This window comes from Pongo abelii, chromosome 18 (assembly GCF_028885655.2).
Source record: "Pongo abelii isolate AG06213 chromosome 18, NHGRI_mPonAbe1-v2.0_pri, whole genome shotgun sequence".
NCBI classification, from domain to species: domain Eukaryota; kingdom Metazoa; phylum Chordata; class Mammalia; order Primates; family Hominidae; genus Pongo; species Pongo abelii.
In genome coordinates this window covers 77,876,652-77,901,439 of record NC_072003.2, presented here as the reverse complement: position 1 = coordinate 77,901,439, position 24,788 = coordinate 77,876,652, and the positions used below count along the sequence as shown (strand labels likewise).

Sequence of the window (24,788 nt, the reverse complement as noted above, 5' to 3'; positions counted from 1 at the left end):
ACATCAAGTATATATTATCTTTCCTAATTGCCATTTCAGTTTATAGGCTAAAATATGATTTATATATATGATATGATTTCACTATTAATTATCAAATTGAAAAAAAATAAAATCTCACATTATAAATTCTCCCCTGGAAATTAGTTTTATTATTTTTTCCATAATCCTATCACACAAGCTATAAGTGCATTGCGGCATGAACACTTTAATTTTTCCAGTTAGTTTTAAGCAAGCCCAGAGGTGAGGTTTAATAAGGATCAATGGCACTTTATCTGGGACAGGGCCTCTTCACAGCATGCAAATTACACAGTAACACTTAAAAAAAGAAATAGATTTAATTAAAAAAAAAGTAGAACCACAGGCTCTGGAAATTCAATTAAAGGATTTATGCAAAGGTTTGCTAGGTTTTTATATGCAGTTACTGCTTACATAATGAGCTTTTCATATTAAAAATCAATAGGTAATCTAGACTAGAAGATCATCCCCTTAAATACATTTTTGAAATCAATTTGAAAAATAGTCCATCAACTGCTGTGACTACTCTTGCTGCTTCGATTACACTAAAAGCAATATTTAGATTGTAAGACGTGCTATGGAATATCTGTGCTTAGATATTGCTTTCAAGGGCTCTCATGCTTTTGAGTGCCTAAGATGATCACCTAGTAATTCAAGATTGTGTTAAATGTATAAATAATTTATTTAATTACCAGCAAAAGCTGCAGACACAATCCCATCGCATTTATAATGGTTAAATAAAAGGGGGAAAAAGAGGAAAGAGGGAACCAAAGGAGGAAGGAAGGAAAGGAGAAGGGGGAGAGGGGAGAGAAGAGGGGAGAGAAGAGGGGAGAGAAGAGGGAGGAAGAAGATGGGAAATCAGGACTGGAGGGAAGGAAAAAGAAAAACGAACAAAACAACCTTTTCTAAATTAGTCTTTACTATCTCGATTGCCTATTGTGTTGGCTACTTAGCCCTTAGAGATATGCATTTCACCTTAAAACTCATTTAGGTCTTCAACTGAAGAAGCAATTGGCTACCTTATAATTTAAGCAGACTTTTCATCCTTTGTGATCATGGGGGACAGGTCTTGAAAACAAAAGTCGATGCTGCGGTTCTTTTTTTTTTTTTTAAATATGTATTTTTTATTGTACTTTAAGTTCTAGGGAACATGTGCACAACGTGCAGGTTTGTTACGTATGTATACATGTGCTATGTTGGTGTGCTGCACCCATTAACTTGTCGTTTACATTAGGTATATCTCCTAATGCTATCCTTCCCCCCTCCCCTCACCCCACAACAGGCCCCGGTGTGTGATGTTCCCCTTCCTGTGTCCAAGTGTTCTCATTGTTCAATTCTCACCTACGAGTGAGAACACGCAGTGTTTGGTTTTTTGTCCTTGGGATAGTTTGCTGAGAATGATGGTTTCCAGCTTCATCCATGCAAGTGGGCGAAGGATATGAACAGACACTGCTCAAAAGAAGACATTTATGCAGCCAACAGACACATGAAAAAATGCTCATCATCACTGGCCATCAGAGAAATGCAAATCAAAACCACAATGAGATACCATCTCACACCAGTCAGATGCTCCAGTTCTATCCAGTAGCTTCACCACCTGTCTCACAGGCAAGATTTGCCTGGATTTGGTAACAATTACAACACCAGATGGGATTCCAAGGGCAATTCCTGTCAAACTGGGGAGTGATCATTTTACAGAGGAAGCATGAGTAAGGAGTTGGGGCGGGGGGGCTGGAGGAAAGAAAAACCTAGGTGGGTCCAAATCCAAACTCTTCTCATTACCATAATAAATTAATAAGAGACACATTCTTTAATACCTCTTTGTCCAGGTTCTTATTTTTAAAAGGTAGAGTTTTAAAATGTAATCGCAGCATTTTGGGAGGTTGAGGCAGGCAGATCATTTGAATTCAGGAGTTCGAGACCAGCCTGGCCAACATAGAGAAACCGCATCTCTACTAAAAAATACATAAAATGAGCCGGTGCGGTGGCACATGCCTGTAATCCCAGCTACTGGGGAGGCTGAGACATCAGAATCACTTGAACCCAGGAGGTGTAGGTTGCAGTGAGCCGAGATCATGTCACTGCACTCCAGCCTGGGTAACAGACAGAGACGCTATCTTAAATGAAATGAAATAAAATAAAATAAAAGTATAAAATAAAAAAGTAGAGTGAGCACCCTTTGTCCATCAAGATGAAAATCATGGCTCTAGTTATCTTCATTCCAAGTCAGCCTTATTAAAACAGGTCTAAACTTTATCAAGGACCACCTTATAACAAACCAACACCTTATTCTCTTCTGCAAAACTCTGGGAAAATCTAAGCAAAATATTTACAAATCCCAATTTATCCATCTACCAAAAGCTCCTATCTCAGCAACACTAATATTTTAAGAAGGTGCTGATGCAGCCAATCTGGGTAAACAAGGAGAGCCCAAAACAGCACAAGGAGGTCCCTGCTCTCAATACACAGGGAGGAGAAGATAAAGACGAAGAAGCAGCAGCAGCTTCCAGCATCAGAGAAATCAAAGATGTCCACATTATGATTTCTAAAGGAGAACTCTCGACATATCCTATTAACGAGCCAGCCTTTGTTTTGCATGTCCCTACAGCTATACTGAGGGAGAGTTTAAGGACCACGTAATGAGCAGTGGCTTTATCAATCACAGATGTACGCACCTGACAAACACATCTAGTGGCTCTTGGTGGCTACAAAGATGAATCTCATAAACCTGGTGTGCCTAAATAAATTTTTTTATACATATGTTTACTCATTTTTAAAAATGTATTTGTAAGAAAAAACAAGGAACTGAAAAATAAGATGCAGTATCTTGAAAACATGATGGATGCAAAGTGAAAGGACCACTCACAAAGAACCACATATTGTGTGAGCCCATTAATGAGAAATGTCCACAATATACAAACGCATGGAGATGAAGAGCAGACTAGGGGTTTGCAGGGGCTGGGGAAGAGTTGAAGTGGGGAATGGGAGGCGAAAAATACGGGGTGCAGGCTTTCTCCTTCAGGTAAGAAAACGGACTGTGGCGATGGTTGCACAACTCTGTGAATAGACTGAGCCATTGAATTGTACACTTTAAATGCATGAATTGTATAGCATGTAAATTATCTCTCAATAAAGCTGTTATAAAAAATAAAGTGCAGTTTATGGACTGTCGTTTGAGTAACAGCAGCTTTAAAGAAAAGCAAACAAGAAAATCTAAAAGGGAAGGAACCAGGATGAGGGGTGGAAATCCTTATTTTTTACCCAAGCCAACCTCACAAATGAGACATTTAAGCTTTCTCCATCACTACAAAATATCTTCTGTGATGATGGGTTTAGAGACTGCATCAGGGTAAGATGTGCAAACATAATCTGTTGGGTTCCTACAGAAAGGTGCTAAAATCAAAATAAGCAGGGGATTCCTAAGGCATGAAATGAGAACTTTAGCATAAAATGTCCCAGGTTAGTATGATCAAAATGTCAAATATAAAACTGTTTTCTAACAATGTGAGAGGTGTTAGTAATGGAAGTTTGAACAATGTTAACACTTAAAATTTCAGCAGAACCATTTCAATCCATAAATGTGTAAAAGTCATTTTACAGGGTGCTTAACAGGCAAGACCAAGAGCTGTTATAAAAGAAGACGCCCTCAATGTCACTTCATTTTCTTGTATTCTTATTATCACATTTAAATCTCTGTAAAAGTGGTCCTGATAGGTAACTTTATTACATATTTCAAGACTATTCATTTCGAACAGAAGTTCCTCCAAGGAATTAACAGGTAAAGGGAGGCCACTTTCTCCTCATCATCCCTAAATTAATACGGTAACAACGGAGAAGAAGAATGGCAGCGTGCGTGCTGAAATGACGTGGCATGCTATACCACGCAACGGCTGGATCATCTTAGAGGTGACTCTTGTTGGCACTCAGGGGACCACTGCTGGGCTGCCGTATCTTCAGCTAACACCTGATGGCTTACCTTGCAAAGACCTGGGAGTAAAGACTAGGGTACACAGACAAAGTCAAGGTTGGGACTTGTTTAAGAGAATTCCAAAAAAAAATGCTCCATATCAGCACTGGTGGCAACATTCTCATCTTTCCACATTTCCTTGGGAAAGGAGGGACAACAATCTCCCCTGAATCATGTCTGCTCACAGATAAGTATATCTGCTCACCTGGGTGTTGGTAAACTTTGTCTGAGAGGGTCAGTCGGTCAATATTGTCAGCTCTTCATGCTGTGCTCTAATCTGTTGCAATCAGTTAAGTCTTCCCCTGTCATACTGTATGAACAATACATAAAAAGGTCGGGAATGGTGGCTCACACCTGTAATCTTAGCACTTTGGGAGGCTGAGGCGGGTCTATCACTTGAGGTCAGGAGTTCAAGACTAGCCTGGCCAACATGGTGAAATCCTGTCTGCATTACAACTACAAAAATTACCCAGGCGTGGTGCCACGTGCCTATACTCCAAGCCACTTGGGAGGCTGAGGCAGGACAATCGCTTGAACGTGGGAGATGCAGGCTGCAGTGAGCAGAGATCGCACCACTGCACTCTAGCCTGGGTGACAGAGTGAGACTCGGTCTCAAAGCAAACAAACGATACATAAAAGATAAGCAACACGGTGTTTCAATAAAACTTTACTTAAGGACACTCAAGTTTAAACTTCATGTAGTTTTCACACACCTTGAAATATTTTTCCTTTCATATTTTTTCAACAATTTAAAAATGTTCTCTTGCAGGCAGCACAAAAACAGGCTGCAGGTCAGATTTGGCCCAAGGGCCCTAGTTTGCTTTTTCCTGTGCTAAACCACAGACTAGGCGAGAAGGGAGTAGCGCAGTAATCCCATCTTGATCTAAGATTTATTCTGCTGATGCTCTGACAACGAAATGACAAATTTTTTTTTTTTTTTTTTTTTTTTTTTTTTTTTTTTTTTTTTTTTTTTTTGAGACGGAGTTTCACTCTTGTCGCCCAGGCTGGAGAACAGTGGCACGATCTCAGCTCACTGCAACCTCCACCTCCCGGGTTCAAGCAATTCTCCTGCCTCAGCCTCCCGAGTAGCTGGGACTACAGGTGTGTACCACCACGCCTGGATAATTTTTGTATTTTCAGTAGAGAAATGGTTTCACCATGTTGATCAGGCTGGTCTCAAACTCCTGACCTCAGGTGATCCACCCGCCTTGGCCTTCCAAAGTGCTGGGATTACAGGCGTGAGCCACTGCGCCCAGCCCATCATTTTTTTCAATGTAGCAAAACTTGAGGGCACATATTCCAAATCAGGTATATTTTAGAGAAGAGCAAGATAAATTAGTTTCTACTAACAGAAATTTATATTCTAAATTTTCTAAATGTCTTCCTTTAGAAACAATGAACAAGGCCCCAAAGTTTTTCATTATTTAAAAATGAAAAAGGGCTTTCAGAATTGACAGGCTTGGAATATGCAGCATTTGGCTTATGAGATAGGAGGCTGACCACATTCCCTCTGATCCTCGTTATTCATTCCATCATTAATACAGCAGGTCACAGGAATGCATTATGCAGCCAGTTCCTTGTATTGGTGCTTCTAGGTGGTTGGGGTTTTAATTTGAATTATGTACAGAAATAGGTATTTACTGTGTTACTTTTTCCTGTTTTGACCTTGAGCTTTCATCAACTCTCTGTCTACTGTAAGCATAGGCGCCTAAGAAAAAAACGTGTGGGCAAATTGGCGTCACAACACCTAACTGGACTAATCAAAGGAATGTCTTCGCTGAATAAAGTGAAACATTGGAATTAGTTAACATTTCTAAAGAAGGATTTTGCATTAATAGTATTTGAAGTATGTGTAGAATCAAAAACTGATAACCATTATCTGGAATATTTTGGTGAATAGAAAAAAATTGCAAATTGGTGCATTAAAATGCTTTAAAAGTTTATTTAATGTGTACATAAATCTACTCCATGATATGACACCATTCCTCGGCATGGAGAAATCATCGTTATTATTTTGATCAAGAGAAACTCTAGCCTAGTTCAGGCCAAATGATGTTCAGGGACTATTGCTTATATATTTTTATCTTCCAACCAATGTGGCCCAAATAAAGATTTTCAAATACCATGAGGCAATTACCGTAATATAAATGTGTCTCAGTACAAAGTCACACAAGAAAAAGGGCAATAATAGAAAAGGCAAGACATTCAACTATCACTGCAGAGATTTCATGGAGGATGTAAAGTTCTGAGATCATCACATCCCAAACCACCACAACCAAAAGGTGCTGGTGAGAAAGATCCAAACGATGGAGAACGTCTTCCTATGATGAAACTGGTAGCTTCCTAGAAACACTGCACAGGACTGTTCCCCATTTGAAGCAAAACTTAATTAGCATTTGAAACATTCCACCAGAAAAATGAGGTGAGAGATGCCTGTTACATTCGCAAAGCATCCTCATCTCCGAGGGTTACCCAGAATCCCTCTGAAATCTGTATTCCATATTTGCATCAGAATGTTTATTAGCAGCTCACGAATTGGCAGGACAGGGAAAAGCAGATCCTGGATGAAGAATCATGCCTGATTGTCCTGTAGTTGCCAACATTGGTCAGTGTTCTGCAATGTGAGGGCCTTCTGTCATTCTTTTGACTCTTCCCTCTTCCCTGTTGGGTCCTAGAAGCAAGAAGACCGCTAAGGCTGGACGCATCAAATCTGCATCCAGGGTAGGAAGGAAGAGTGAAAATACCAGCAATGCCACGCCAATTTATAGAAAGCAAAAGGTATTCAAGGAAACATGCTGTTGGTTTCTGATTTTACTTGTTGGCTGGAACCTGTCATATAGCCATCCTCAGTTGCTAGGGAGGCTGTGAAGGTGGGCATAGTATCACCTCTTCCAGCCTGTATAGTACAAGGTAGGCAAAGACACTTACCACACTGGACAATAGCAGTGCGGTCTTGCTGGCCAGGCATGGTGACTCATGACTGTAATCCCAGCACTTTGGGAGGCCGAGGTGGGTGGATCGCCTGAGGTCAGGAGTTCGAGACCAGCCTGGCCCACATGGTGAAACCCCCATCTCTACTAAAAATACAAAAATTAGCCAGATGTGGTGGCGTGCCTGTAATCCCAGCTACTCGGGAGGCTGAGGCAGGAGAATTGCTTGAATCCAGGAGGAGGAGGTTTCAGTAAGTCAAGGTGGTGCCACTGCACTCCAGCCTGGGTGACAGAGCAAGATGCAGTCTCAAACATACATACATACATGCATACATACATATATACATACATACATAAAAATAAAAGAGTAGGGTCTTGCTTCCCCATGAGGATGAAATCGTAGAGGACAGGAAGCATGCTAAGTTATTTCTGGTTATCTCCAAAGTCAAAAACATAAAGATCTTGAGGTGGAAAAGGTAAATGAGAATCCAAACTGATTTTAAACAAACAACAATATATCAAGTGAGGCAAAGGTGTACTATGCCCCGCGTCTTCCTGGGCACATGGCTACACTCTATTTCCTAGCCTCCTGGAGTTCCAAGATTTGTGCCACTCCCAGGCCTCATCCACAAAATGTTCCACATATGGTCCTGCAAATTCCTACTTCTTCCACCAGCTTCGTGCAGACAACAGCAGGGCAGCGCTGGAAGCCACATGTGTAGGACGGCTGAGCCACAAGATGCAAAGAGCTTGAGTCCCTGGGTCACCATTTGGAAGACAGCAGCCTGCTAATCGACAAGAGTAATTTTGGATCTTATATAAACAAGAAATAAACTTTTACTATGTTTGAGCCTCTGTGCACAGGTGTGCTTATTTGTTACAGCAGCTAGAATCACCTTTAATAATATACCAACTTAAAATGTAGACGTCTTAGAATCCCTGTGAATTTCAGTCACATCTTATTGGCTCTATCTAATCCCAGGTTACAGATATCGGTTTGTTTTAGATCTGTTTAGCAAATAACCAAAGGATCACCTCTAGCTGTCACTTGGCCCTATGGCTGGCTAGCACTGAGAGGATGCTCTTCTTAGGGAAACAGGGAAAATATGCCTGGTAACATTTCTATAAATTGAGGGGAAAAAAACCACAACCCCATGGCCCAGCCTGGTCGTCCATGGTGTAAGCAGAATCCATAGACTATTCCCCACTATCTGCGAGGTACTCAGACATGTCCCAGCAGCCCGCTATGCTTTTCAAGTTTGTTTTTTTTAACGTCTCTTAACTAGACCCCTTTTATCCAAAAGCCCTTCTGCACACCCTGTGACATGCTTCCAGGGAATGTCTAGTCTAAAACTGAATGGGTAATTCATAACACCATCATCACCCTGCACTGTGGGGCCTGTCATCTCTGCTTCAGAACACTGGTCTCCTTTCTGCTCACTTTTGGTTTGCCTTCAGCCCTTCTCCAAGTGCTACTGTGAAGAGATGCATTTTGTGGCTTAAGACTTTGGCTTTGTAACTTATAGTCAGCTATATTTTCCTTGTTCTGCTATTAGATGGAAAACAAATTGCATAAGGGAAATGTCTTCATAGTAGCAGTTCCTAAATATTTTACAGGCAGATATCTTGGTGGGTGGTTTGGAGGCTCAATTAAGCTTCTCAGGAGAGGGAATAAATATCCCTGATGGTTTCCGTAACAAACCTGTGGTGACTTCTTGCAACTTAAAACCTGAGGTATCACCATCTGCCTCTGAAATCTGACTCAATGGCATTTGAGTATTTGAAAACGAGTAAGGCCAGCAAGACTGCACAGGTGTTAACAACAAAATCAATCTATCCATCCATCTATCTATTGAGAGACTCAAAAAAGATAGCTAAGTCAAGTCATTCAGAACTACTGATGTAAGACATCGTCATACCAAAAGTTTCGCTCTTGAATATACTTTCAGGGTAGAGGGGGTCACAGGTTAAAAAGGGAAACCTTTTAAAATGTTAGCTTCCCCCAAAGAAAGACCCACAGAAGATGTGTTATAATATAATATGGAATTACATTGCATAGTGTTGCTGAAATCAGAATACAGATTGTTGCTGTATCCCACTCCAACTCATTTGATCCAACTACAATTCTTTGGAGTAAGTACTATCATCCTTCCTTTGCAGATGGGAAAACTGAGGCTCAAAAAGTTGTAGTAACCTAGGCTAGGTCCACGAACTCGTTAGTATAAATCAGACATGGGATTTGTACTAGGTCTTTATTCCAAGTCATGTGCTTTTTCCACTTACCCTAGCACTCCTTGTAACTATCAAGCTACAAAGGAAGGCCTGAAATCTCTTCTAAGAGGGTCGACAATGGACCATGAGATGACCCGTCCAAGAATGGCATTCCTTGGGATGGGTGGAAGCAAAAGGATGAATCTGCAAACTCAGTGTGAACTCTGATAGGTGGTGCTCCTCTGTGCAATTCTCTTTGCCGTTGCAACAACAGGTGGGGTTAAGGTGACAAGGGAGTTGGTATGAGGAGCCAGCAGGCTGCACAGGTGGGGCCTCACAGTCTGGGGTCCAGTGTTCTGCTCACCATGAAGTTTAAAAAAAAAAAAAAAAAAAAAAAAGGCAGCCTAGAACAGCATTCTAAGCTAAGAAAGCAGATCACGTCTCCAGAAAAGAGAAGCTGAGCAGAGAACTGATAGAAAGTCACAGAATAGTAGAAGTGATAAAGATCCAGTGTAAAAGTAATTCTTGGACTCCCAGAGGCCATGAACATTCCCAGAGAGCAATGAGGACACTCAGAAAGGGTCAGTTTTGATTGGTGGCTTGGAAAAGAGCAGAGAGAGTTTTGAGTTTTGTTAAGGAGTAAAGAAAATATAACAATAGAACCCCCCCCCCATCCCCAAGATTATCCATTTGTAAAGAGATGTCAGAAACACACAAATAGACAATGAAGTGAGAAAGGTGGAAAAGAAGCCAGGGTGATCAGTATCACTGGGTTTGGAGTCATTTTATATCCAGGAAGACAGGGCACCTAAAAATCTTCCAATATGCTTCATAGCATTGTATGAAGTATGTTGAAGAAAATAAAGTTTCAGTGCTATAATGTCTATTTCAAGCTTTTATCAGCACTAATTTCAGTCCCCTTTTTCCTTATACTTCTGAACAGAGGGAAAACAGACATTAATTAAGCAAAGCTTTATCTCTTTCTACTCTAATGAAAGCCAAGTTACAGTTATATTTTTCCCAAGATTTTTCTCCACTTAATGAAGACATTATCCTCGAGTTTTCAAAGTCATTTTACAAAAGAGCGTTCAAGACACATTAAAGTCAGTTTAAACTAAAAAGTCTTTTTGAAGTCAATAAACAATAAAAGAACAATGAAAAGAGGTCCTTTGATCATGCCTTAGTCTACAGTCTTTAATTTCTGTTTTAATCTACTAGATAAGTCTTGTATTCAAATATTCCTCACCTCTAGAATATAGTAAGCTTGAATTGATCATTTTATAATTCTCTCCTTAAAATATGTGTATATATGTGTATGTGCATATACATGTATATACAGACTATGTGTGTATATGGGTATATACATCATACATACACATACGTGCATATCTAATTAACATGCATGGTGATCAGAAAAAAGTCCTCTGCTAGAAAGGGGAAAAGTTTTAAATTTACTTCCAGCCTACCTCTTTGAAAAGTTTTTTTTTTTAAAAGAAAATGGAATCTTCGGCTTTGAAATTCATGACAAGATCAAAGACTATAATGCACATAGATTTTTCAAGATATACATTATTAATAACACAGGCAAACACATAACTAATCAATAGCATGGTCAAGAGATAAGGTACGTTTAGTGTCCCCACGGCTCTGTGAATAATCCCGTGCAGGGTAGGGATCGCTGTCCCTCTCCAAGATCTGTTTACTTTACCTGGGCATTACATACAACCCAATTATTTCCTGCCCATGCTACAACGGTGAAACTGTGTGATACAGATGGAAGAAAAAAAAAATTTTTTTTTCTTTTTTTTTGAGACGGAGTCTCACTCTGTTGCCCAGGCTGGAGTGCAGAGCTGAGATATTGGCTCACTGCGACCTCTGCCTCTCGGGTTCAAGTGATTCTCGTGTCTCAGGCTCCTGAGTAGCTGGGATTACAGGCACCCACCCACCAAGCCCGGCTAATTTTTATATTTATAGTAGAGACGGAGTTTATAGTAGAGACAGGGTTTCACCATGTTGGCCAGGCTGGTCTCGAACTCCTGACCTCAAGCAATCCACCCACCTCGGCCTCCCAAAGTGCTGGGATTACAGACATGAGCCACTGCACGCAGCTGGAATATTTAAAAAAAAACAGCAGCAGCTTAATATGCCACATGTGTCAAAATATATCTCCTTATGTGTTAGCCTCTTTTTGCTGAGATGAAATTCACATAACATAAATTATTTCAAAGTGTACAATTTAGTGTCATTTAGTACATTCAGTGTTGTAGAGCTATCACCTCTAACTAGTTCCAAAACAGTTTCGCCACCCCAAAGGAAACTTGTCTCCAACGGCCAGGCACGGTGGCTCACGCCTGTAATCCCAGCAATTTGGGAGGCCAAGGCAGGTGGATCACAAGGTCAGGAGATCGAGACCATCCTGGCTAACACGATGAAACCCCATCTCTACTACAAATACAAAAAATTAGCCGAGCATGGTGGCGAGCGCCTGTAGTCCCAGCTACTCGGAAGGCTGAGGCAGGAGAATGGTGTGAACCTGGGAGGTGGAGCTTGCAGTGAGCCAAGATCACACCACTGCACTCCAGCCTGGGCGACAGAGTGAGACTCCGTCTCAAAAAAAAAAAAAAAAAAAAAACAAAAGAAACTTGCACCCTTTAACAGTCATTCCCTACTCCCCTTACCCTCTGCTGCCCCAGAAACCACCAATTCATATTCTGTCTTTATGAATTTGCCTACTCTGTATATTTTACATAAATGGAATATCATATGTGACCTCTTGTGTTTAATGTGTCAGCCTCTTTTAATTTAAAAATAAGTCAAGCCCAACAGAATGCAATTCAGACTGTAAAGATCAGTTATTCAGAAAAAATCATGAAACACAGAATACATTTTAAAAAACAAGTTGATTACACTACTGGTGCCCTTTAATGATGGATATTATTTACCTGGGCAATTAAAAGGAAATATGCTAAATTTACATACCAAGGAACATTTACAAGGGAGTAAATTACTAAAACAGGTTTTATAGGTGGAAAATATGAACACATTCCTGAAAAGCATGTTAAATTCAGAGATTATGGGTCCATGTGAGTTCCTAGTGAAAAGATATCATTCCGGGACACTGCCCAACATTTTAACTCGTGGTTATGTGATAAAACAGACAGTTCTTTAATAAACCCTCCCCCAGGCTGGGTGTGATGGCTCACACCTGTAAGCCCAGCACTTTGGGAGGCCGAGGCAGGTGGATTGCTTGAGCTCAGGAGTTGGAGCATGGCCTGGGCAACACAGCAAGACCCCATCTCTTAAAAAAAGAAAATAGCAAAAGACAAATCCCCCCTCAGGGCCACATGCAGAAATGGTAAAGAAGGCTGAATGGTTTTAAGTCTAAATCAGTATGATTTCCAACTGGGATTATTCATCTGCCTTAGAAATAGGAACTTTTATGATTCTATGATACTATTTGTCTGTGTCCCCACCCAAATCTCATCTTGAACTATAGTTCCCATAATTCCCATGTGTCATGGTAGGGACCCAATGGGAGGTAACCGAGTCACAGCCACGGGATCTGCCTGTGCTGTTCTCTTGATAGTGAATAAATCTCACGAGATCTGATGATTTTATAAAGGACAGTTCCCCTGCACACGCTTTTTCGTCTGCTGCCATGTAAGATGTGCGTTTGCTCCTCCTTTGCCTTCTGCCATGATTTTGAGGCCTTCCCAGCCAGGTGGAACAATTGAGTTCCGTAAATCTCTTTCTCTTTGTAAATTACCCAGTCTCGGGTATTTCTTCACAGTCGTATGAGAATGGAGTAATATGTTTTATTTCTTCTTTCTCTGATTTTCCTTATTGAGGGTCTAACATTTCCCCAGGTCAGAACAGAGAGTTGCAGTGGCCATTTCTCCAAAAAGGAGACTGAATGGGGCCCTTTACGAATATGAACAATGAGGCCTCCCAGGAAGAATTGCTGCATGGGTGGGGGCAACATAAGAAATGAGGCAGCAGCTCTGGATTTACAGAGGGGGAAATGCAGACAGATCTGCCTTCAAATCCTGACTTGCTTCTGACATAGCCGCTAACCTGCACCTTTACTCTCTAGAAAACAAGGATCCCTTGAAGGATCGCCATGAAGATTCAAGGAAATGTGGCACATGGTAAGCACCCAAGAAATCCTAGTAGTTTGTGGTACTATTTGTATTCAATCACTTGGTCAAGGTGCTTTCTGTGGACTACTAGAAACTGAGCATTAACTTTTGGCCAGGATCTCCATTATCTCCCTGCCTCTCTACCTCTGTGCCTCCTTCCCTCTCTTCCTCCTTCTCTCTCTTCTCCTCTCCCTTTTTCTTTTTGCCTCCCTCCATCTCCCTGTCGTCCTCCATCTCCCTCCGTCTCTCCCTCTCTTCCTTCCATCCTTCCCTTCCATTCTGCTTAGTACTAGACAACCCAGAGAGTCCCTTGTCCACAATATTAAGCAATAAGCGTTAGGTCTCAGTGTTCCTCATGTCACATCTCTCTGAGATGAACGGGTCAGAGCCCTTCCCAGGTCCTGACCGGTTGTCACTGGTGTGGGTGTGCTCTGATCAGCTTCATCTACTCTATAACAGCCCACGGCCTTGCCTGTCCTAGGTTCTGATCTCCAGAACAACCACCTAAGATTTCTGTTCCCTTGGAGAAAATCTCCCTTAATGGAATGGCAGCTCCACCAGCAGTACAAATTGAACATCCTCGTCCTGAGCCCCAAAGGTCCATATTAGAAAATTAGGAAGCTTAGCTCACCCTATTAAATTACCAGGTGATCATTTGCAAACAGAACTCCCTCATAAAACACTTCTTTAAACTCTTTACTTGATCATAAACCCTAACCTAACACACATCAGTCCTGGGGTGAAGTAAGCATTAGAATTACCCAAGTTTTATGGAGCAGAGTGAGAGCCAGATGACAGAGTTTCAGCCAACAGATTCTAACAGTCACAGAATCAAAAAATATTTATTGAGAACCTACTATGTGTCAGGTTCGAAAGATGCTTCAGTGTATGTGATCTCATTACCTCATCTCATTTTTCTCTACTATGCATCCTGATAAGCTACATCCTACTCAAAACAATACAAATGACCAGTTACATGTTTATCAATAATGACAGCTACTCAGCACATCTGGACAATGCTGGATAGCTGCTGCTTCTGTGAATTTAAAGAAAAATTCTGCTGCGAGGCATGGAAATATCTCCAGTCTATATAAATTAGCACTTGGACACCCTAGGTTTCAAGGGTTATCCTTTTTAACCAGCCTGGCAATTCATTAAGCATCGGATAAGAATTTCTTTGATTGCTTTTTACCACGGGTGGACATTGCCTACCTATACCTGCAAGGGCACCTCCAACATGCGCACTGCACCTAAAATAGCTCTGCGTTCAGAAAAATGCCAACCTCAAGTGTATAATTTCTCAGTGCTGCCTATTTATTTTCTTTCGTGTTTTCACTCTGGCACGCCAACCCCAAATTTGCTACAGTAACACAGAATTGCAGTGGGATACGGATCTAACATGAAGCAAAGACCTGCCCCCGCCTCAGCAAAGGCAAATAAAACAAAAGTTCAATGAGCCTCAAAGCCAGTGTGCATAAATGTCACTGCGCCTGCAAAGAGGAAAGATCAGAGGACATTTACAAAATCACAGTCCTCCCACGGTGGTGGGAAAAGGTTACTGTAGTATGTTCTAAGGGGTGAACAGGGTGCCCAAGGAAAACAGTAAGGACAGGGCAAGACCCAGGAAAGCAACAAAAATTTGGATGTTGTCTGTGTGGGCTGCCCCAGTGCCCGCTGCCTCGTTTCTCAGAGCTAATCAAGGGAAACGTAACTAGTCCAGGCAGCAGGACGAGTTTACAACAACTGACAGTAACTATAACATACGCCAGTTTGTATTAAGATGTTATTGCACCTTTCCAGTTCTAATCACCAATTATGACTCTATTACTCCTGCTTGGCAGTTCGGCTGCTCCTGCCTCCGCTAAGGGCGACTTGGAGACGGACCTCTGATCTCCCGGTTCCACTTCAGTGAGCGCTCAGCACGGCGGCTGTCATTTGCAGACACTGAAGAGGTAAGGCATTGCTTTTGCTCAGATAACTGTACCTGACCTTACAACAATTTACTAAGGAAATACCTGCTTAATAGCAGTGTGAGTGCAGTTTCCTTTATGCTGGCAAGGGCGCTGCAAATTAGCGACAACAGGATAAATCTATGGCCGGCTCACTAGACACTTCATTAAATCACTGTTCTCTTGCCTTGTAGCGCGCTAATAGAATCACAGCCCTCGTTAGCTACTGAATAAAAGATCAATCACAGACTTTGAAAGCTCCTGCTACCAGCTTCCAGAGGAAACAAGAAAAAAAAAAAAAAGAGTGTGAGCAAGAAAAAAAGATATTTAGGATCATCGCTGAGATTCTGAATGGCCTCACTGCAAGTTGCTTAAATTACCTTTTCCACAACTGACTCCAACTGTAATACTCAGAGGAACTTGTTAAGCCTGCCTTCAAGAGCAGCACTCTAATATACGACTGCTAGACCCTGGTCAAAAGTTCATAATGTGCATATGTAAAAAGGTACTAACTTGCCTGAGGGCTAAAACCAGAGGAGTTTAATTGTAGCAAAATGCTGAAAATGGTCTGTTGAGGGTCCTTCTATTGGGATACTGCTGGCTCTGGCTGATTGAAGTACAGAACATAAAAGTCTTACAACAATATTTCCTTAAATGCTGGGGAAACTGCCAGCAGTTGGTATTGCATGAATGTTGTGGTTAAAGAAAAACATTTTCCTCCCCTAAAATAAATAGAGTATTAAAAACTGCTCCAGCCCATAATTCTAAAGCATGACGGGAAAAGGGAGGGCTCAATGATCATAAATAAGGTATAATTCATAGGGCATGTCCAATCGACTTGCAGTGTATTTTTACATGGGGCACACTGAAGGTATTCAGCCATGACCTGTGAAGGTTTTTGAGCTGTGCATGGCTGTGATTGTGAAAACAGCTTTGCACTGAAATAACAGCAGCTCCTGGCTGCCTTACCTGTCACTGGGTTAGACATACACACATGGGGATCCTTGCAAAAGGATCTGTTTGACTTGCCTTTATTTCTTTCATAAAACAAGATCAGCAGTCCCACCTATGCACACATTCTACTTGTTTGGCTGGGTGTCTCATGCCCAGAATTCTTTACCATCTGTAAATACACTCTTTCTTTTTTTCTTTTTTTTTTCCTCTCCCTTTCCTTTCTGGCCTTACTGATGAGTTCCTCACTTGGATAACGGACAGTGCAAGAGCACCGGACGGTGACTCAGAATGCTGGGAGGGCCTGTGTCAAATACAGGACGCCCAGGAAAAGCTAGAATTGGACAGGTGGGCTCTCTGGTTTAAAATAAGTACATGAGAAAGTTAAGACCAGCAGTCACGGATAGTGAAATCAGTATCCACAAGTCATTTTAATCAAGTCAAAAAAGTATCAAACATGGAATTCTGCACTTTTGTTGCGGCATCAAGCTTTCAAAGCAACACAGTAATAGCCATACACTTTAACAACCACCAACGCTGTGTCAGATGCCCACTCTTCAAGTATGAAACTTGCGCAGTAGCATGGCTTCTATCTGTGGCAAGAACTTAATAATCAAGATTAGTGACACCCCTGTCCCTGCTGATATCTGGAGGGCCTATTTCCTCAGGATTATTCTCCATAGAAAACACTTTCAAACTCACAGTGAGGTGCAAGTAATGTGTCCTCACGTAACAGAGCAAACTAAAAACTCAACTGAAATAGAGCATTCGTTTAGTATTTATGGTCACGAGGATTGCCTAAAGATCAGTCCATCTTGTGGATCCCATTCTTGCTATGCCACGTGGATCGAATATCATGTTTAAAAAGTGGTCAAGTCTACTCTTTAGTTCTTCAAAAACAAGGACACAGCAGGTCATTGCACATGTCTGCCACAGGTCACATCAGTTCTCCCTCTTCCAAACTCCAAGTCTGAGTCATTCAGGCCAATGTTCTGCAAAACAAACAGGCATCTGTGGAACAGCTAGTATGGTGTTGGTATCAATCATATTCAGGGTTGGAGAAATCTATGCATTGGAAGCATGAGTATTCAGGGAGGAAAGGAGAGAAAAGGACATAGAGTAGACTGAAGACAGCTTATTACACTGAAAACAACTAAGGAAAGTATCAGCCAGGCGGGGTACCTATAATCCCAGCACTTTGCAAGGCCGAGGAGAGGTCAGGAGTTCGAGAGCAACCTGGCCAACATGGTGAAACCCCATCTCTACTAAAAATACAAAAACTAGCTGGGTGTGGTGGTGCATGCCTGTAAAACCAGCTACTTGGAAGGCTGAGACACAAGAATCTCTTGAATCCGGGAGGCACAGGTTGCAGTGAGCCCAGATAGTGCCACTGCACTGAAGCCTGGGCAGAAGAGCAAGACTCTGTAGGGTGGGGAAGGGAGGGAAGGGGAGGGGAAGGCATAGTGGAGTCCAGGTACAGTGGCTCATGCGTGTAATCCCAGCACTTTGGGAGGCCGAGGTGGGCGGATTGCTTGAGCCCAGGAGTTCAACACCAGCCTGAACAACATGGTGAAAAACCCATCTCTATAAATAATACAAAAAATTAGCTGGGCATGCTGGTGTGTGCCTGTAGTCCTAACTACCCGGGAAGCTGAGGTGGAAGGATCACCTGAGCCAGGGTGGTCCAGACTGCAGTGAGCCATGATTGCACCACTGCACTCCAGCCTAGGTGACAGAGTAAGACCCTGTCTCAAAAAGAATTAAAATAAAATAAAATCTAGTCTAACAATTTTTCATTTGCAGCATCAAGTAGGCCGTCAGGCTGAATGTAAATGCAAACATGTCACTGGTATTATTTTTAAATACTTAACTGCATTTAAACCAGAAGACGATTTCCAAGAATATCCATTGGCAAACATCAGCAATCTGTAATAATGGCACACGCAAGTGCAGAAAGTAAATTTTGCCTCATAAAAAGCCATTGATGCCTGATCGCTTACAATTAAGCCATATACCACAAATATTCATGTGCACAGAGTTTAAGGAAAACATGAAGCAAAGCAAGAATATGCAAAATGGCAGATACCGCATGACCTTGATGGTTAGAAAAGGAATACAATGGATACAAGAGGAGGAAAAGCTGCTTCTCCTGATGAAAGATGAACTCACGCTCCACTTGTAGGCCCCTCGGAAATATCCAGTTACTTATGCAAGAAAAGGGCATTTATTAAAAATGCCGGGGATACCATGTCCGTTAAAACATGAAATAGGCAAATTTCTTGGAGCCTGGTGAAAAGGGCATTACACCGCTCTCTTTCAGTGTGAACTTACGACAGTCTTTTAACCTTTCTGGGTTTGGCTTCTTAATCTCTAAATTAATAGCCTTGGCCTAGATAATCTCTAAGGTTATGGGAAACTGTGGCCACCTGAGAAGGCTAAAGGAAGCTTCATTTAATCTTCCCACAGAAGGTCCTTGCGGATCAGTCCTTCCAAAGTCATCTGCTGGCTTCCATTTAGATACTGTAATCCATTAGTTTACTAATAGAATCCCTCTAGGTTGTAATTAATAGGACCAACTAGCCTGGGACAACTTCAAGTAGTTGTGTGAGGGAAGTAAATTAAATGTTGAGGTGACACAGAGAATGAATATTGTTGGAAATGAAAGATTTTTTTTTCCCTCCCAGGCCAAATAAGAATATACTAATCATCCCAGAGCCTCCTGCCCCTTTCCCAACCCCTACATGCTAATTCCACCCCCAACACAAACACATAAAAAGTGGCGCCACCTATTAGCAGCCACTAGTACTTGTATGTATTTATATATATACTTCTGTCTATGTATACACATATAGACATGTATTTTTAAATGTCAGATTGTCTTCCCTAATATTAATGCTAAAAAATTAATTTATATTCTTTTTACTTTTATATGCTATAAAATAATTTTAAATGACCACATATGCCATAAATATAAGAAAATAAATAAATGTTTAAGAAAAACAATGGTATACCAATGGCCTGGCATGGTGGCTTGTACCTGTAATCCCAGCACTTTGTGAGACTGAGGTGGGAGGATGGCTTGAGCACAGGAGTTCCAGACCAGCCTGGGCAACACAGGGAGACCGTGTCTCTATAAAAAATCAAAAACATTAGCCGAACATGGTGGCATTGCCTATAGTCCCAGCTACTTGGGAGGCTGAGGCCAGAGGATTGCTTGAGCCTGGGAGGTCAAGACTGCAGTGAGCTCTGATCACGCGACTGTACTCTAGCCTGGATAACACAGCAAGACCCTGTCTCAAAAAAAAAAAAAAAAAAAAAAAAGCTGCACCAATGAAACAATTAATTAACTGGCAGGGAACAGAAGAGGGCAGAATATATAATAAAACAGTATGTAGGGCAAGTTCGGCAAAATCATGGAACACACCGTCATATCTGAGGGATTTCTCTTCTAGAAACATGGGGATACGAACTCCAGCATGAGAAGTCAGGAAAGTTACTAAGCCCAGGGAAAGCTTTTTTTTGTCACCCAGGCTGAAGTGCAGTGGCGCCATCTTGGCTCACTGCAACCTCCGCCTCCCAGGTTCAAGCAGTTCTCGTGCCTCAGCCTCCCGATAGCTGTGATTACAGGCATCTGCCACTACACCCAGCTAATTTTTGTATTTTTAGTAGAGATGAGGTTTCACCGTGTTGGCCAAGCTGGTCTCGAACTCCTGACCTCAGGTGATCCACCTGCCTCGGCCTTCCAAAGTGCTGGGATTACAGGCATGAGCCACCGCACCTGGCCAGTTCATGTTACTTTCATGTGCACCCTCTGCGGCCCCCACAAATGTCGTAAATGCAGAGTCTTATAAAAATGGCTGTTAAGATGTCCCCAAATAAAGCTTAGCATTTGGGGAAAAAAAAGATTGGTGAATGAAAAAAATAATCAAGAGTTTTTCTATTTCCACCTACCAACTGGTGAAATTCACCTTCGCTTTCTCAGGATGTACGTGGAAGACACGAAGCAATACCTGCTTGGTGCAGCTCTCTATCTAAAGACCTGTACTTAGTCATTACTTTGAAGGAACCAAGAGAACAAGTAGCAAATCTGAACTGAATGAAAAGACTTTTTGCTGATTTAAAGTCGTGCAATGGAATATTTGCAGGAGAGCTTTTGCTACCTCTGGGTAATCCTGTTCCAGAAGAACTGTTACCTGAGATCCGAGGAAGGTTTCTGAAACGTCTATTGATGAAGACAACAGAAACAAAACAAAAAAGGGTGCAGACACGGACACAATCAGAGAGAATGTTACCATTTAGTCTGAACATTGCCAATTCCCTTAACTGCACAGATTCAAATCGTAGGGTGGGCACATATTGTGTGACATTTCAACATCATATAAACCATACTACCAGTAGCATCCTTTAAGGCAGTGTTAGCAAAAATGCTGCCAGCCCACAAGGGGATGTGCATCTTCCCTCTTCAAACAATGCAAGTAACTCTTCATAAGGGTGATCAGTCAACGCCACGTGCACTAATTTGATAGTTCCGTCATCAGATGCATTGCAAATTTCATTACATATTTTAAATCATGTTAACATGGTTTGTTAATGTTGGTATTCACTAAAAGGCCACAGCACTTTAAATAATGAGTGGGCATGATAATTTTTACACATATTATGAAACTGACACATGTGGATATTCTAGCTTTTCTCTTCCTAGAATCTGTCTTACATCCTTTGTTAAGAGTCATCAACAAAAAGATATATCAGGATGTTTCAGAAACACCACAGATTGACAATTTTTAAAATTTTTTACAAAAATGAACTACATACCCATCAGAAGAAAAAAATACTTCAAATTATGTTAAAATATTGTTCTATATTAGCTCTATCAGGTATCCCTGGGACAAGAATTTAATGCTATTGCTTAAGACAGCAAACCAAAAAAAGACAAAGTATTTTGTTAAGTGCTAAATCAATCTTAAATATCAAATATTTTCTATTACTTTGTTTATGCAGACATGCATAAACAAAATTAAATTTTTTTAAAAAGTTTGTTTCTATTGCTACTTGTGCAACATTAGGACTATTTTTTCTCTTGCCTCCCAGCCCCCAACACTATTCACAGACACTCGTGACATTTCTAAGTGGTCAACTCTTCCACCCTCTCTTTTGGTATCTATGTTAAAAATGTCTCCCTCTTCCCAACTTACTGTGTTGCTGCTATAAAAACAATCTCTGAAACTCAGACACAACCTGGGGCCAACAGAGGCTGTGGGTGGCAGGGATTTAGAGCTTGGGCACTTCAGTCCGTTGCAAGGGGCTTGAATCCTACTCCACCCCCTTTAGTTACGTAGCCTTGTGCACGTCACTGATTCCCTCTAAGCTCCTTTGGTAGTAACAAAGGTAGAATCAGCATGAGAAATAGATAAGCTACATAGCACAGGTCCTGGCCTATAGCCACTGCCAGACTATGCCATCTCCCTTAAGTACACAGCTAACTAAAATAATGTTAACACAAATCCTAGTTAAAATAATGTAAAAATAAAAGTTAGTTTTTTAAATCTCATCATCACTGCTCAATTCCGTCATCATCAGCTTTACCATGAGGTCCTTGGTGGCCTTTTTTTTTTTTTTTTACCTTCACCTCCCCGAGGCATCAATACAAATTCATGTTCATTACTTGAGCCTTTGCTATAATACTGAATTTGTCTTGATTTAAATTTTGAAATTTTATCATATTTTTTGCATTAATTTTGATTTTTTTTTTTTTTTTTTTTTTTGAGACGGGAGTCTTGCTCTGTTCCCCAGGCTGAAGCGCAGTGGCTTGATCTCAGCTTACTGCAGCCTCCTACTCCCAGGTTCAAGCAATTCTCGTGCCTTAGCATCCGGAGTATCTGGGACTACAGGCACACACTACCATACCCAGCTAATTTTTGTGTTTTTAGTAGAGATGGAGTTTCATCATTTTGGCCCGGCTGGTCTTGAACTCCTGAACTCTAGTGATCCGTCCACCTTGGCCTCCCAAAGTGCTGGGATTACAGGCGTGAGCCACCACGCCCAGCCTCAAGTTTTTAAAATATTAGGTTAAAATATCATTTATCTTCATTACTGAGATTTTTAGCACCCCCATAACTTTGTTCATAGTCCTTGTCCCAGCACAGCCACAGCTACAAAGGGAACCTAAAATTCTCTCGTTTGTGTCAACATGTTTGTCTCCAACACGTCATTCAAGTCTCAGTAAAGACATCATCTCTGTTCTGCAACTTTATCTGACTCCTCTTGTATCTACCCTCAAGACAAAAAAGACACGCATCCCAGTGCTGCTCATCTCACCTCCCTTTCACATTCTTCCCATCTCCATCCTTCTAAGGTAGGCACCCATACAGCCGAGAGAACACCTTGCTCATTTTTGCATTTGCTATGCCTTAAGTCAGTACCTGACATGTGGTGCACTCAATGAACGTTTATCAGACGGGAGCAGATCAAACAGTATTGGAGCAGTGACTGTCAAAGGCCAGACTGTGATCTAGTGGGGTGGTGGAACCAATAGTGGGTGGTGAAACCAACAGTTGGTATTGAAACTGGGTCATCATTGGCACACACACAAAAACAAAACAAAACAAAAAACACAGCTGGGCACGGTGGCTCAAGCCTGCAATTCCAGCACTTTGGGAGGCTGAGGAGGATGGATCACCTGAGGTTGAGAGTTCGAGACCAGCCTGATCAACAATCTCTGCTAAAAATACAAAAAAAAAATTCACCACGCATGGTGGCACATGCCTGTAATCCCAGCTACTCAGGAGGCTGAGGCAGGAAAATTGCCTGATCCTGGGAGGTGGAGCTTCGGGTCAGCAGAGATCGTGCCATTGCACTCCAGCCTGGGCAACAAAAGTGAAATTCTGTCTCAAAAACAAACAAAAAAACAACATAATAAAACACACACACACACACAAATACAACCAAGAAAAAAAAAACAGCGGGACACTGCTCATAGATAAAAGTATCATTTTGTGAAACTTTTATTTCAGACAAATACACACACATGCATATAATACACACACACACACACACACACACACACGAATATACATAAGTATAAATGTATTGGGTTGTAACAGAAAAAACTTACGTAGTGGTCCAAAAAACTTTGAGAGATGCTGTTTTAGAGCAACATAGAACATCCTGATCTGTCCATCAGAATTTGTCCTGCCACAGCCTACAGAAATCAAGGCTTCCAAAGTCATCCAAAACATTGAAAGTTTGGGAAACAATTAGATTAGGAGCATGCCCGGAGACCAATGCTCGAGAAATGAGAAACTCTAGAATACTGGAGGAGGCTTACTGGGGAATTTCTTGGGTATTAGTTAATAAATAAATATTGATTTTTCATCAAATTAATGGCATATATTTCTCACTGAAATCACCGCATCACAAAAACTCAATGACAACGAGAACCAGATGTGGTGAAATCCAGATCTGCCCAATCTAAAAGTCAGACTTGCTGGAAATAACTGATGCAGAAGAAAACTCACGATAGAAAAAGCTGTAAAACTTGGCATGTAAAGAAAACAGATACATGAAATCTTCACTATAAAATAAATATAAAAAACGGTTTTGGTAAAAAGCCTTTCAATAAAAGAAGAGCTTAACTGTCTTTGCACTGTTTAAAAACTGGATCAAAGTATTTAATTGACTTAATGGAATTCACCCTGTATTACACTTCCATGAAAAAAACTGATCAGTGTTGATACAGCACTGATTAAAATGTTTTATTCATAAACAGAGTAAAAAAAAAATCTTCAGGATAAAAATAGCAGGGCTGAAGTGGCTGGTTTTATCTCTCCCTACCCTAGACAGATTTCCTAACTGCACATGCCTGTCTGCACGATATAACTTGAAGACACCCACGTATTGAGTCCTTACTGCCTACAAGCGTCCATTTGCATTGCTATCGCTAGCTCCTGTTGTCTTTATAAACCATCTTAAATGAATTGAATAAGAAATTTTTTTTTTTTTTGAGACATAGTCTCACTCATGCGCCCAGGCTGAAGTGCTGTGGCGGGATCCCCACTCACTGCCACCTCCACCTCACGGGTTCAAACGATTTTCCTCCCTCAGCCTCCCAAGCAACTGGGATTACAGTCACCGCTACCATGCCCAACTAATTTCTGTATTTTTAGTATAGACAGGGTTTCACCATATTGGCCAGGCTGTTTTCTCAAACTCCTGACCTTAGGTGATTCTCCCACCTCGGCCTCCCAAAGTACTAGGATTACAGAAGTGAGCTACCACGCAGGGCTGAGAAAAAAATTTTTTTACAAATACACATTTAAGATATAAATAGCTGCAGCCTGGCCAACATGATGAAACCTGTCTTCACAAAAATACAAAAATTAGCCAGGCATGAAGGCAGGTGCCTGTAATCCCAGCTACTCAGGAGGCTGAGAGAGGAGGATCACTTAGGCCGAGAAGGTTGAGGCTCATGAGGCTGCAGTGAGCCATCATCTTGCCACTGTACTTTAGCCTGGGCAACAGAGTAAGATGCCCTCTCAAAAAAAAAAAAAAAAAAAAAGGATATAAATAGCTCACTGGAAAACAATAGCAGCCATAGGGGAAAGGGAATAGTAGAAAAACAGAAAAA

At 41.3% G+C, this 24,788-nt stretch overlaps 1 protein-coding gene across 5 annotated transcripts in view; it reads right to left on the bottom strand.

The window, feature by feature from the left end:
* Positions 1–24,788, bottom strand: part of WWOX (WW domain containing oxidoreductase) — a 1,117,686-nt gene that overhangs the window by 734,970 nt on the left and 357,928 nt on the right. The window contains exons 9-10 of one of the 5 annotated variants that reach the window (XM_054533075.2): positions 19,200–19,292; positions 16,349–17,154 (exon numbers count right to left, since the gene is read on the bottom strand). In XM_054533075.2, the coding sequence (XP_054389050.1) occupies positions 17,077–17,154; positions 19,200–19,292 (171 nt within the window). In that variant the 3' untranslated portion in view covers positions 16,349–17,076. 5 annotated transcript variants of the gene reach the window in all.